The following is a 12350-nucleotide window of genomic DNA, read 5'->3' on the forward strand; positions in this document are numbered from 1 at the left end:
GTGGTTGTTATACATTTGTATACAGCACTCTAGACAAACTGTTCATTTTCAGAATGAATCGCGGATGCGGCTTGAAAACAAAGGTTTAATGCACTACAAACGGCGAAGACAAAAAAAATCAGAGGCTCCGCCCGCACCTCCTTGCAACTCCAGGTATGTCCGCGATTTGTCATTTTGCTAATATTGCTAACAGAGAGGGTCAACAAACACTTCCTCATCCGATAATGCACTGCGCAGTTGCCTACGGCAGCTGGTTTAGTCCAAAATGCGCAGTACTTTTGCAGTTAGGTCGGTTCGATCTCGGATCTTGTTCTCACCACAAACGAACCACTCTAGAGTTCGTTTGAAAGCGTACCGAGACCACCTCTGCAAGCTGGTCTCGGTCCGCTTGTTTGGTCCGCTTTTGGTGCGCACCAGAGTTCGATTGCTGCATTCTCACCTGCCCAAACGAACTGCACCAACTGAGCAATCGAACTCTGGTACGATTCAATCGAACTAAACAAGGCAGGTGTGAAAACCCCCTAAGATACCAAAACCAATGCTATGTCATGTTAATCAGTGTCTTGTTGACTAAAACAAAGCATGGTTTTGAAATATGTCTGCAGCTCTTAGCAACTTTTTTGGTGGGCTTGAAAATATTTTTTCGGAGCGGAGTTAGTTAGCGCTATGTTAAAATTAACCCCTCAGCACTTATGATATGAAAACAGCTAGCGTTAGCGTAATTCTTGCCTTTGTTTTAAATAGGCTACATACTAATGATTGCTGGCTGCCAACAAAATAAATGTGTCTTTTCAAAAATTGTGTCAAAATGTATTTTTGTTCATATCTTTAATATTGATTGAATAAGGTCACGTCAAAGATTAAAATCATAATGAAATGAATGGATAAAATCAGACTTTGATTTTGAGACTTTAGTATGGTTTTTACAGACTGGGTCACATATAAAAAGGTTTTTTAGTCATAATTGTGCTGCTTTTTCTCACATACTGTATTTAGACATTTGTATCCATTTATAATTGAACTATGTTAAAACAGGGCTGGATGAATGAATACAGTGTGGATACCCATCTATTATAGACAGATATCTAAACAATATGCACTTCAAGTATATAGACAAAATAGTATTGAATTAATTGCCTGCAAACTTAATTTTTAGAAAGTGCTACAACTAACCCCCTGTCTGTTACAATTAACCCCACCTATGGGGTAAGTTGTAACATTTGCACTTCTGTCACGTTTGGTGAATTTGTCCAATAATGGTAAGTAATAGAAACAAACTTTAAATGTTCATTTGTAGCAGAGATGTGTGTGTTACTCAAATATTTTTTTAATGATTGAGCCAAAACCAAAAAGCGTTAGGTTGTGCCCCCTCTTCCCTATGTGCTCTCACTGGGACCAATTTCTGTGACCTTTTGCGCTGCTATGTTAAACCAGTTGGATATTTTTAGGCATTTTTCAAAACACCTCCATGCTTTTAAATTCTAATTATAATTTTGATGCTATTTATGTGTTTTTTATAGTGTAGCCACACTCAAAAATCCTTTTGAGGACACAGTGCCACCCAGTGCTCCAATGTTGTTACCACCACGATTAACACACAAAACATTATACATTTGTTACATTTAAACTTTAACATTGTTTAACCAGTATTATTTTTAAAATGTTGTAACATTACGAGATATCAGACATTGCAGGTTCACTCACTGGTATATGATGTTTCATTTCCACAGGTACCGGTTGCCCAGCACTCATGCTTTCAGTAAACCAGCTGATGTTCAGCACATGTTTATCATGAGGTTTCTTCAGATCGTGTTCCTCCAGCCAGTTCCAGAGTTCTTGTGCTGTGTTGCCTTCAGATACCACGTGAGTCACATGATCACTGTTAACACAGACAAACACCATGAGACTGTGAGAACACATAATGGATTCGGGTAAATAATATATTATATATTCTTATATGCATACGTATATACACGCTTGTTCTGATCTCACGAAAATCCGTGTTATAGTCACAGAAAATCTGATCATTTTATCCGTGACCATGTCACGGTATTCAGCTTTTTTCCGTGACGGGACCACATACTATATGTCTTTTCCGTGTCACTCCCATGGATTTCTCGTGTCATTTATGTATTGTTTACTTATTGTGTTCTCCTATTTTCTTACCATTGTCATTTGGGGTTAGAATCACTTTCTGTTACATTTTTAGACATCCTAACCCAAACCCCAACTTTAACCCCAACTCCAGGCAAGAATAGTTTTAAAAGCGGTAGAAAGACTTGTAGAAACCAAGACATAAAAGTACATCCGCATAAAAAAGTACATCCTTACTGTGGGTTTAAACCAAACGCGAAGCGTGCAATCGCATCGCCTTGCTCGCTCTAGATTACTCGCGGGATTTAACTTCGTGTCATGCGAATTTTTCGCTCGAGTTGAATATTTTCAACTTGGGCGAAGACAAGTTTGAGGCGAATAGCGCCTGTTTTCACGGCAAACACTTCGCGGTACTTCGACTCGGCGCAGTAACATCCTCCCTCTCCCATTATGAGAGGGAGAAGGGGAGCGGACTTTTCAGGCGAGTCGAAGTACTCCCAAAAGTGCTATTACGCCATAAAATATAGTTCCTCTTTTAAATCCGCTTAGAAAAGCGCTACGTTTTATTTTGTACCACCAAACTTGCTCGTATAACTACTCGTCTTAAATAGGAAAAACGTTGATGTGTTTGGTCACTTCTAACTTTATCTCTAAATGGTACCATTGAATGAATGGGGCTAAGCTAAATGCTATTGAAGCGTCGCAGCGCGCTCCAGCGCTTACGTGGACGCACACAGATGATAGAGGGATGTATCAACAATTCTTAGTTAAGGTAATAACATATTTTAATATTGAAAATGAGTAGACTATTCCTTTAACCATTGACTGATAAACTAAGATCTGTAGCATACAATGTCGTACTGTATTTTAATGTATCATAGAAAATAATCTGAGCCCCTCTTTTATATATTCGCTTTATAACTCTATACTGTTCCTGTAACTGTCAATAATTGATCCATTTGGGTCTATTTTAGGAGAAACATCCCAGACAAACCGGATACTTAAACGAAACATAATACTATTAGTACCCTAAGCTATAAAACAGTAACCCTTGAGCAATAACATTTTCCTCTAGGCACTTTAATTCTGGTTGTTTTATGTAATTGCTATTTACAATTCAGGGTTTGATAGATTTGGACGGTTAATTTGATGTAGGTCATTAATATAATAGTAGGACATGTGACTAACTACAGTCTCTCTGTGCTGTTCTATAAAGAGATGTTTGTGCGTGTGACTGTTTTCTTTCTTTAATAATACCAGGGGATATAATGTGGCACATTGTATTATCAGACTCCTACTGATATCAAATCCTGGCTGGCTTATAAAATGTCAGTTTTCTGCTCATCATGATCTGTTTCCTGCGGTTGGCTGCAGAGGCGCGGCGTGCAGTCGTAGCGTGCTGTAGCACAAGCTGTATTTCTGGGAACGGTGCCATCCCTCAGCTGGGTACGGCACGCTATGCTACGATAAACTGCTGGCTGCTGTTATGCCCATCTACCTAAACAACTCCCACCGGTGCCCCTCCACCTGCACAAACTGGCACCGTGCCGCCCATGGACCGCTTCTACCCAAACACACAAGAGCCGTTTGAATTCAGTGAGACGGATGGACACAACACAAACACATGCTTTTATGTTGCTTTGGATATGTTTGCTTTATTTTATTTAGTGTAGCTCAGCGGTACAGCATTACATTTGCTGTGCGAAAGGTCATGGGTTCGAAACCAGGGAACACAAATACTGATAAAAAACAATGTATAGCTTGTAATGCTGTAAAGCACTGTAAGTTGCTTTGAAATATAAATATATATTTTAAAGTTGCTTATGATTTGTCTGCATTTGTAAAGTTCACCACGCCAGTCTTTTCTTTGAAGCAATTCTGTATTTAATAGCCGTCCAAACAGACATTTAGGCTAAAACAAGGGAAAATTTAGGCTGTCAGTGCAAATTTAACCATACCATAGCCAGGGCTTGACATTAACTTTTTGAGGAACTTGTCCTTTGGACAAGTAAATTTATGTTTCACTTGTCCATGCACAAAAGTTTCTTGTCCGGGTAAAGATTTATAATACAATGTATTTTTTGTGTTTTGCTAATCAGTGGCGGAGCCAGGGACTTTTCATAGGGGTGGCCAGGCAGGGGCCAGCAGTTACTCTGGGGTGGCACATAAAATCTCTATCATCCAACCTTAAGTATTATAGGTGTGTTAATTACAATGATGTATAACATATAGGGATGCACGATATATCGGCTGACATATCGTTATCGGCCGATAACTGCTTATTTGTAATATTATCGGTTATCGGTCTGATAGCAAAATTAGGCCGATAAATGAAAGCCGATAAATTATGGATTATTTTGGTTTGTTGAACCACTTCACTTGCTCATTGCTGGCCATGTGGAGCTTTGATTGGTGCTTTCTGTGACATAGCACGAAGATGACAGGTGTTGCGGGCTTAAGAAGAGTATGCTAGTCTAGCGCAAAGACAAGATGTCCGCGGTCTGCGAGTTTTTCATTGTGGAAATAATATGAATATTTATCAGCCTATATATATATATCGGTTATCGGCCCCCAAATATAAAGAGTTATCGGTTATCGGTATCGGCCAAAATTTCCATATCGGTGCATCCCTAATAACATACAATTGCTTCAATACTTTATTTTAATATTACTATTAAAATGAATTGAAATTCACATACAATTTATAGTCGTCATTCAACGTCATGTTTTTTTAAAAACTATTTAAAGGGATAGTTCGGCCAAAAACGATATTAAACCCATGATTTACTCACCCCCAAGCTGTCCGAGTTGCATATGTCCATCGTTTTTCAGACAAACACATTTTCGGATATTTTAGAAAATATTTTAGATATTTCTGTTCATTAAATGTTATGTTACGGGGTCCAGCAATAGTCCACGACCTTCAAGTCCAAAAAAGTGCGTCCATCCTTCACAAATTAAATCCAAACGGCTCCAGGATGATAAACAAAGGTCTTCTGTGGGTAATCCGTGCGGTGTTTTTGTAGAAATATCCATATTTAAAATGTTATTAACTTTATAAACTAGCTTCCGGTAGCGCCGCCATCTTAGACTCAGGAGAGAGTATTAGCGTAGTGTACGCACTTTTCTTAGTGACGTATGACAAATTCGGAGGGCGGGGGCACCGAGCAGCAGCAGAGAAACTCTGTACGCTGCGTAAGCTCTCATCCTGAATGCGCATCACTCCAAAATGGCGGCGCTACCGGAAGCTAGTTTATAAAGTTAATAACATTTTAAATATGGATATTTCTACAAAAACACCGCACGGATTACCCACAGAAGACCTTTGTTTATCATCCTGGAGCCGTTTGGATTTAATTTGTGAAGGATGGACGCACTTTTTTGGACTTGAAGGTCGTGGACTATTGCTGGACCCCGTAACATAACATTTAATGAACAGAAATATCTAAAATATTTTCTAAAATATCCGAAAATGTGTTTGTCTGAAAAACGATGGACATATGCAACTCGGACAGCTTGGGGGTGAGTAAATCATGGGTTTAATATCGTTTTTGGCCGAACTATCCCTTTAATCAAATAAAACTTTTGAAATTTACTTTGAAACCAGAATTTAGATCTCCCATCGCTGAACAAACTATAGAAACCAGAAAATCACGTGAATTTTGTAGGCCACTGAAATGTATTTTACTAAGATTAATTTGGCTGCTTCTTGCTACTCTTTCTGAAAAAGGATGCTATATTTGCATCCCTTAGGATCCAAACAGGGATGATGAGCACTTAGTTTGCAGCACTTCGACATTGGGCGCAGAAATATGGACGGAAGTTTAGAGAGAGGGGGAGTAGTCAGGAGTGATGTTGTTACTGCGCGCCAAGGTCGAAGTGCTGCAAACGAAGTGTTCTTCCGCCATACAATATAGTTCTCATTTTTTATCCATTTAAAAAATCTTAACGTTTAATTTTGTGCCACCATACTTACTCGTGTTACTACTCATGTAACAGTCTTTAAATAGGAAAAACATGAAAGTGTTTGGTGGCTTCTGTTTGGATCCTTAGGATTGAATGGTGCTAGGCTAAATGCTAACACATTCACGAGACGCTGTACAAAGATAAAGTGCACGCAATAAAAAAAGATAGGTGTGTATTCATTTGTCTAAGTTGAGGTAAGAACATAGTAAAATATTGAAAAACTGTGGGGTTTTCCTTTAAAGGGTACTGCCCCAGTGACAGGTTGGGACCATTTTTTCTGACAATGTATTTAACTCTGTCTATAAAACAAAAAAGACAGAGGCTGACCTTCTCATTTATGATTGTCATGATTTGCATTAAAATGAATAATAACTTTATAAACAATGAAATATAATTTAATTGCTTTCTGCAGATATTTATGCCACTTACAACCTCTGAATATGAATATTATTTCTAATGGGAAAACTTGATTTGAATGGTTTAAGAGAATAATCATTACACATTTTATTTTTTGTTAACTGAAAACAGTCAACATTGTATTCTGAGTCGATCAAGAATAAACTTCAGATAATAATAAAAGCACTTAAATATTTAAGTATAAACAACTTTAATTTAATGAATAAGTCATTTGACCAGTAAGGAGTTGGTATAAATTTAAAAAATAAAGTTGAATGGGCTTAAGTTATTACAACTTTATTTTTATAATTTATATAGCACAAAGTTGAAATGACGTTTTAATTTAAGTTGTTTAAACTTAAACATTTAAGTGCAACAATGCATTTCTACAGTGTAGGATGAACTCATCTCTTTAACTTATATTTTACCCAGAATAAAAATTGTTAAAAAAGTACTCAGAATTGTTTGGTTGATGTATAACATTGGGTCATGTATCAGATGTGTTCTGGTCTCCGTGACATACCTGAGACTGTCATCCACACAGAATCCCTTGGATCTGGCGAGATTTGAGAGAAAATTCCTCCTGCTCTTTCCCATTCTCCTTTCCACCAGATACAGGATCACATCTCTGAACTTCACCTTGTCGTGACCCTGAGATAAGGTCGCTTCAGGACGTCGTCGCTTACGAGCCAGAATAGTTGTCTGAAACATCTCCGATGTCCAACTCTTGGTTGGTTCAGTCTCTTCTTCTCTGGTTGTATTTTGTGTGCGAATAAAGACATTGATTGTTGTGATGTCTTATTTTTCTTTGAAAGAGAAAGTGGCAGTTAGTGGGGTTTGTTCATGGTTTGGCAGAGAGTTGGAAAGTCTTGCAACAGGTGTCTGCGAGTTGGCACTTGTTGTGATAGGGCACATCCAGAACTACAGAGAACAGATGGATGGAGAGATGGAGGGTCAAAGCGAAAAAACAAATAACATATCAGTAATGAGAAATGTCTGATAAATGAAAAACAAGAACATTGCATACGTAAGTAGAACTTGGTAACATAATCACAATCATTTACAGAAACAGCTGATATCCAGATACAGTATGTTGAATTTAGTGGTGAAATCATAAATGAAACGTTTTGCATCTTATAATCTGTGTAACTGTTTTTGTCAGCATTGCATATCACTGTGGGTTTTTTTTAATAAAGTGGTGTTAGTACAGCTGTCCAAAAACATCCAGCAGTTTCCTCACAATGTAGTTCAACACACTGTTGTGTTCCTAACACCGCACCATCTGCCTGATGGAGATAATGAGCTTCCCGCTAAGAAGAAACTCTTCATTAACTGCTGAATGGATGCAAAGTACCATATGTGAAGATGAACTGGTCATTGAGGGCTTTTTAGATCTTCATTATACCTCTTCTTTAAAGATACACACACTGTGTCCCACAGCCCACTCATTCTCTTCCTAATGATGCTTTATTTTTGTTAACAATTTGTTGATTTTGGGGTTATTTTGTTCAGCTTAATTTCTCTATTTTTTGGGGATGTTTGCTAAGCTGTCACCACAGATCAGACTTATAAAGAGGATGTTGCACCATTTGATGTTGGCATAAATGGCACCTTGTGAGTTTTCTCCACAGATAGATACCACAGATGAAAGAAGGACTCGGGCTTATCCAAGTCATTTCTGAAATATGCAGCATAAACTGTTACGCCCCATTCAGACAGACAGTGACCAGCAGTAGAAGAGCAACGCAATCATGGCGACACAAGCGAAAGTGCGAGAAATGTTGAATTTTATGCAAACGATGAGTGAATTTCGGAAGCGACTACCATTGGGAGCGAAGCAGTGGAGTTTGTGTCATCTTTCTCTTTTTAGTTACTGGAGTGGATGGTACTCACTTGTTTATGACAACCAGATTTTATAAACGCCTCATTGAAAGAGACGAGAAAGTCGCTGGTGGTCTTGAGGCTTTAAGCTGCATTCAGACTAGCAGTAACTAGCGGTAGCAGAGTGACACAATCTCAATGATTTCAATGGAAGTTTGGCAACTTCCGCAAACACGAGCGACAGTGACGGGGGTGAACGCAATGATATTATGCGGCAGCCAAAAATAGTCCCTTTGGTAACTTTCAAAAGGGGACTATTTTCGGGCACTGCGTAATTTCATTGCGCCTCCTGCAGCCATGTTACGGCAGCAAAGTCTGTGATTATTACGCCAGAATGAGATTATAGTTCCTAGCCATATCTGCCTAGAAAATCACAACTTTTAATTTTCTGTCGGTCTTAGTACACAATGTAACTACAGAAGAGTCAAGTTTTAAATAGGAAAAATATAGAAACTCTTTGGTTAGTTTATGGTGCGATGCTAATGGTCTAATGAGATTTAATGGATTATGCTAAGATATGCTAAAAGTGGTAGCGCCGGACCCGGAGATCGGCTGAATGGATTCCAAAACGGTAAAAATCAAATGTTTAACTCTAGGGGGAAAATTAGCATATTTTTTAAAAAGTGGAATGTCCTATTAAAGGCACCAGAATACAAGAAAATGGCATCTAATCCAGTACATGTTTTAGACCCACCCACATATTTTTTCTTTTTTTTTGCTTCTGATGCCCATGCATGTTGGTCTGTTTCAGTAACAGTATTCATCGTCAATAGCAGGGGATTATTTTCGGGCACTGCGTAGTGTTATTGCGCTTCCTGCAGTCATGTTGCGGCAGCGAAGTCCTTGATTATTGCGCCGGAATGAGAGTGTGGTTCCTAGCCATATCTGCCTAGAAAATCACAACTTTTCCATCGGTCTTAGTAAACGATGTAACTACAGAAGAGTCAAGTTTTAAAGTCTGGTATTGTGTCAAAATATCAAAACTCTTTGGTTATTTTTTTAGCGCGATGCTAATGGTCTAATCAGATTTAATGGATTATGCTAAGCTATGCTAAAAGTGGTAGCGCCAGACCCGGAGATCAGCTGAATGAATTCCAAAACATTAAAAATCAAATGTTTAACTCTAGGGGTGCTGGAAAATGAGCATATTTGCAAAAAAATTAGAATGTCCTTTTAAAGGCACCAGAATACAAGAAAATGGCATCTACTCCACACTGTAAAAAATTACTCTGGAGAGTGTTAAATTTAACCCATGAAAATTAGTTATAATTTAATTAAGTATATAAGCTAGCAAGTAAAATAAAAAATAATGGGTATATTCTACCTTCACTATCCAATTTTTAACAGTAATAACTGCAATACTAAAAAAATAAGTAACATATACCCCAAAATATTGGCCTTAGCACCGCAAAGTGCGCATGAATCAACATCCAGGCGGGACTCGAGTCACCATTTTTTCATATCATATCGGCGGGAGAACTGCGATTTGTTGACAGGTAAGTTTTTATTTAACTTGTTGATATCATCATGAATGGAAATTTTAAGTTGGTTAACTGTAAAATCTACCAGAAGTTTAGTCATTTGCGTGCTTCTCTGTCTCTGTTGTTGACAGATAGGTTAGAATATGTCAGTCAGGTTAGCTTTGAATGAAACATCGCCCAGTTCTTGCACCTGCAAATACGAATAAATATCCATATTTATGATTAAAATATTAACTTCCATTATTATTATTTACATGTCTGAATCTCGTGAACAGCGGAGCTGCTCAATATGAGTGGTTGAACTTGACAGACGATACAGACGGGAGGGCGTCGAGCAGACAAACAAACAACGGTAAAGCTGTCGATGCTAGATAATTACTGTAAAAGTTTTCTTGCATTTATCTGTTAATATATTGAGTTTTGTTTTAGAAGGGGTCCATTTATGAAGCCATTTTATTATTATTATTATAATTTACGGATATATACTTAACGTTGCCTTTCGCTTTTTAATGTCTGTTCAAAAAAGTATTTCGGAGTTCATATGTTATAAATGTGACTTGTATATGAAGTTTAATCACTTAAAATTGAATGTAAGTACTTCTTGTTAGTGTTCAATGTTTTATGCACGTGTACTGTGAGTTATAGCATAATATGAAGTTGTATTTTTGCACTTAATAAGTTTTAAATGAAGTTGCAATGTTTGTTTGTATCGATATAGCATGCTAGTCTTCTGAGGTAAATGAGATCAGTTTTTCCTCTCATATTATTGTCTTCTTTAATTTTCTAATGATAACGTGAAGAACAGTATTTAGGAATCTTGCTTTTAATGGTTTTTTAACATCTCATGAAGACTTTGGTTTATTTTTTTTATGAAATATATGTTCAAGAAGCTTTATGTAAAACTATGATATGTTGTATTTCACTTGAAATGTATTGGGGTTATTATACATCCAATAATTAGTTTTAAATGTTTACAGAATGTTATTTGGTCAATAAAGCAAGCAATTTATGCAATCTTGTGTATGACTATTTTCTTATTCAACCCTCTCTGAATAAGTAATATGTAATGTTTCTTAATGGCTTATCATTATTAATAATAATTTAATAGATCTGTGCCTTAATACCAATAGGGTTAATGTTATTCATTTTTTATAAGTAATTAGTTATGAAAAAAATAGGTAGACCTTACCTAATTTTTTTTACTTTATCATAGTAATTAAATTTAGGTACTCTTTAATGAAATATATAGGATATAATTTACTCAAACAAAGTGAGTGCAAATTGTTACAACAATTTTTTGAGTAAATTCTATAGGTTGTTTTTTACAGTGCAGTACATAGTTTAGACTCAACCACATTATTTTTTTTTGCTTCCAAAGCTCATGCATGTCGGTCTGTTTTAACAGTATTCACCGTTTTCCGTTTTAACAGATATATTTTTAATATAGATCACACACACATTGCAGGTCTTTTTTTCCATAACCTCGGGTAAAAAGCTTCAGGAGAATAAATGTGTGTGTGTGTGTGTGTGTGTTTCTGACAGTGATGCTATGACTTTCATTAACTTGATGCCGGGGGTTAACTGCTGTCCTACGGCGGAGTTTATGTAATTGTAAATCAACTTCCTCTCAATTCTTCATCTCAGTGCGGGTTTGGATCAAGTCCAGAACAAAAAAGCATGATTAATGGTCTCTGATCTGAGCTTGTGAAGTACATAAGATTCTATGTGACTTTAAATGTTATAAAGTAATCCAATAGCGCCATAATTAATTCTTGTTCACAACAAAAAAAAGATGCGTGCATGAGGATGTCTTTTGCATGTGGTAACTTCAGACGACAGTGTCAACTTATAGCCATAAATAACCACACAAGGTAAAGAATAAATTTAGATGTAATTGCACTGCCTGCAACTCTGTCGCATTCACAGGTGCACTTATAGTGAGAAAGAGGTCACGCTCACACAGCAGAAAGATACGGTTGTCACTGCTATGAGTCCTTAATACAATGTGAACACACATGCAGTTTGGTTAATTAACAACCGCTGTATATAAATTAAATGAATTTATAGGACTCACAGACACATTTTCAGTAAAGCCATGTGTGAACAGAACAATACTTGACTACTAGTTATGTTGCCACTCTCTGACATGATGGTTTAGTTAGTTTGGCAAACAACCTCTTGCAAAGGAAATGCAAATTTTATTAAAAGCTATAGTGCTTATAACCACATGATCTAACTGTTTAGCCATTTCCTTTGTGAAACTGAATCATGCTACCTGTAAATGTCTTCAGTATTAACTGTGGATATATTAAAGGTTGTGTTTAAAGCTATTTCATGCATTCTGACTTGCATTAACTAGTGCCAATTGTTGACTGCTCTTCCGAGGGGCGCGAACTCAAAATATGTGTTCGGAGTGTCTTGTCTGTTTCAAAATATGTGTTTGTTGCGTCATGTGAACCATGTGCATCACATGTTTTTTCAAAATAAGTGCCTGCTGCACACGTGTCAAAACCGTTTTTGATAAAAAAGTCA

At 37.0% G+C, this 12350-nt stretch overlaps 1 protein-coding gene across 1 annotated transcript in view; it reads right to left on the reverse strand.

The window, feature by feature from the left end:
* Window positions 1-12350, reverse strand: part of dntt (deoxynucleotidyltransferase, terminal) — a 186249-nt gene that overhangs the window by 135655 nt on the left and 38244 nt on the right. Inside the window, exons 2-3 of the mRNA XM_073873489.1 lie at window positions 6980-7377; window positions 1705-1879 (exon numbers count right to left, since the gene is read on the reverse strand). Coding sequence (XP_073729590.1) covers window positions 1705-1879; window positions 6980-7167 — 363 coding nt within the window. The 5' untranslated portion in view covers window positions 7168-7377. The remainder of the gene's footprint in view (window positions 1-1704; window positions 1880-6979; window positions 7378-12350) is intronic.

Source organism: Misgurnus anguillicaudatus, chromosome 11 (assembly GCF_027580225.2).
Source record: "Misgurnus anguillicaudatus chromosome 11, ASM2758022v2, whole genome shotgun sequence".
NCBI lineage: Eukaryota > Metazoa > Chordata > Actinopteri > Cypriniformes > Cobitidae > Misgurnus > Misgurnus anguillicaudatus.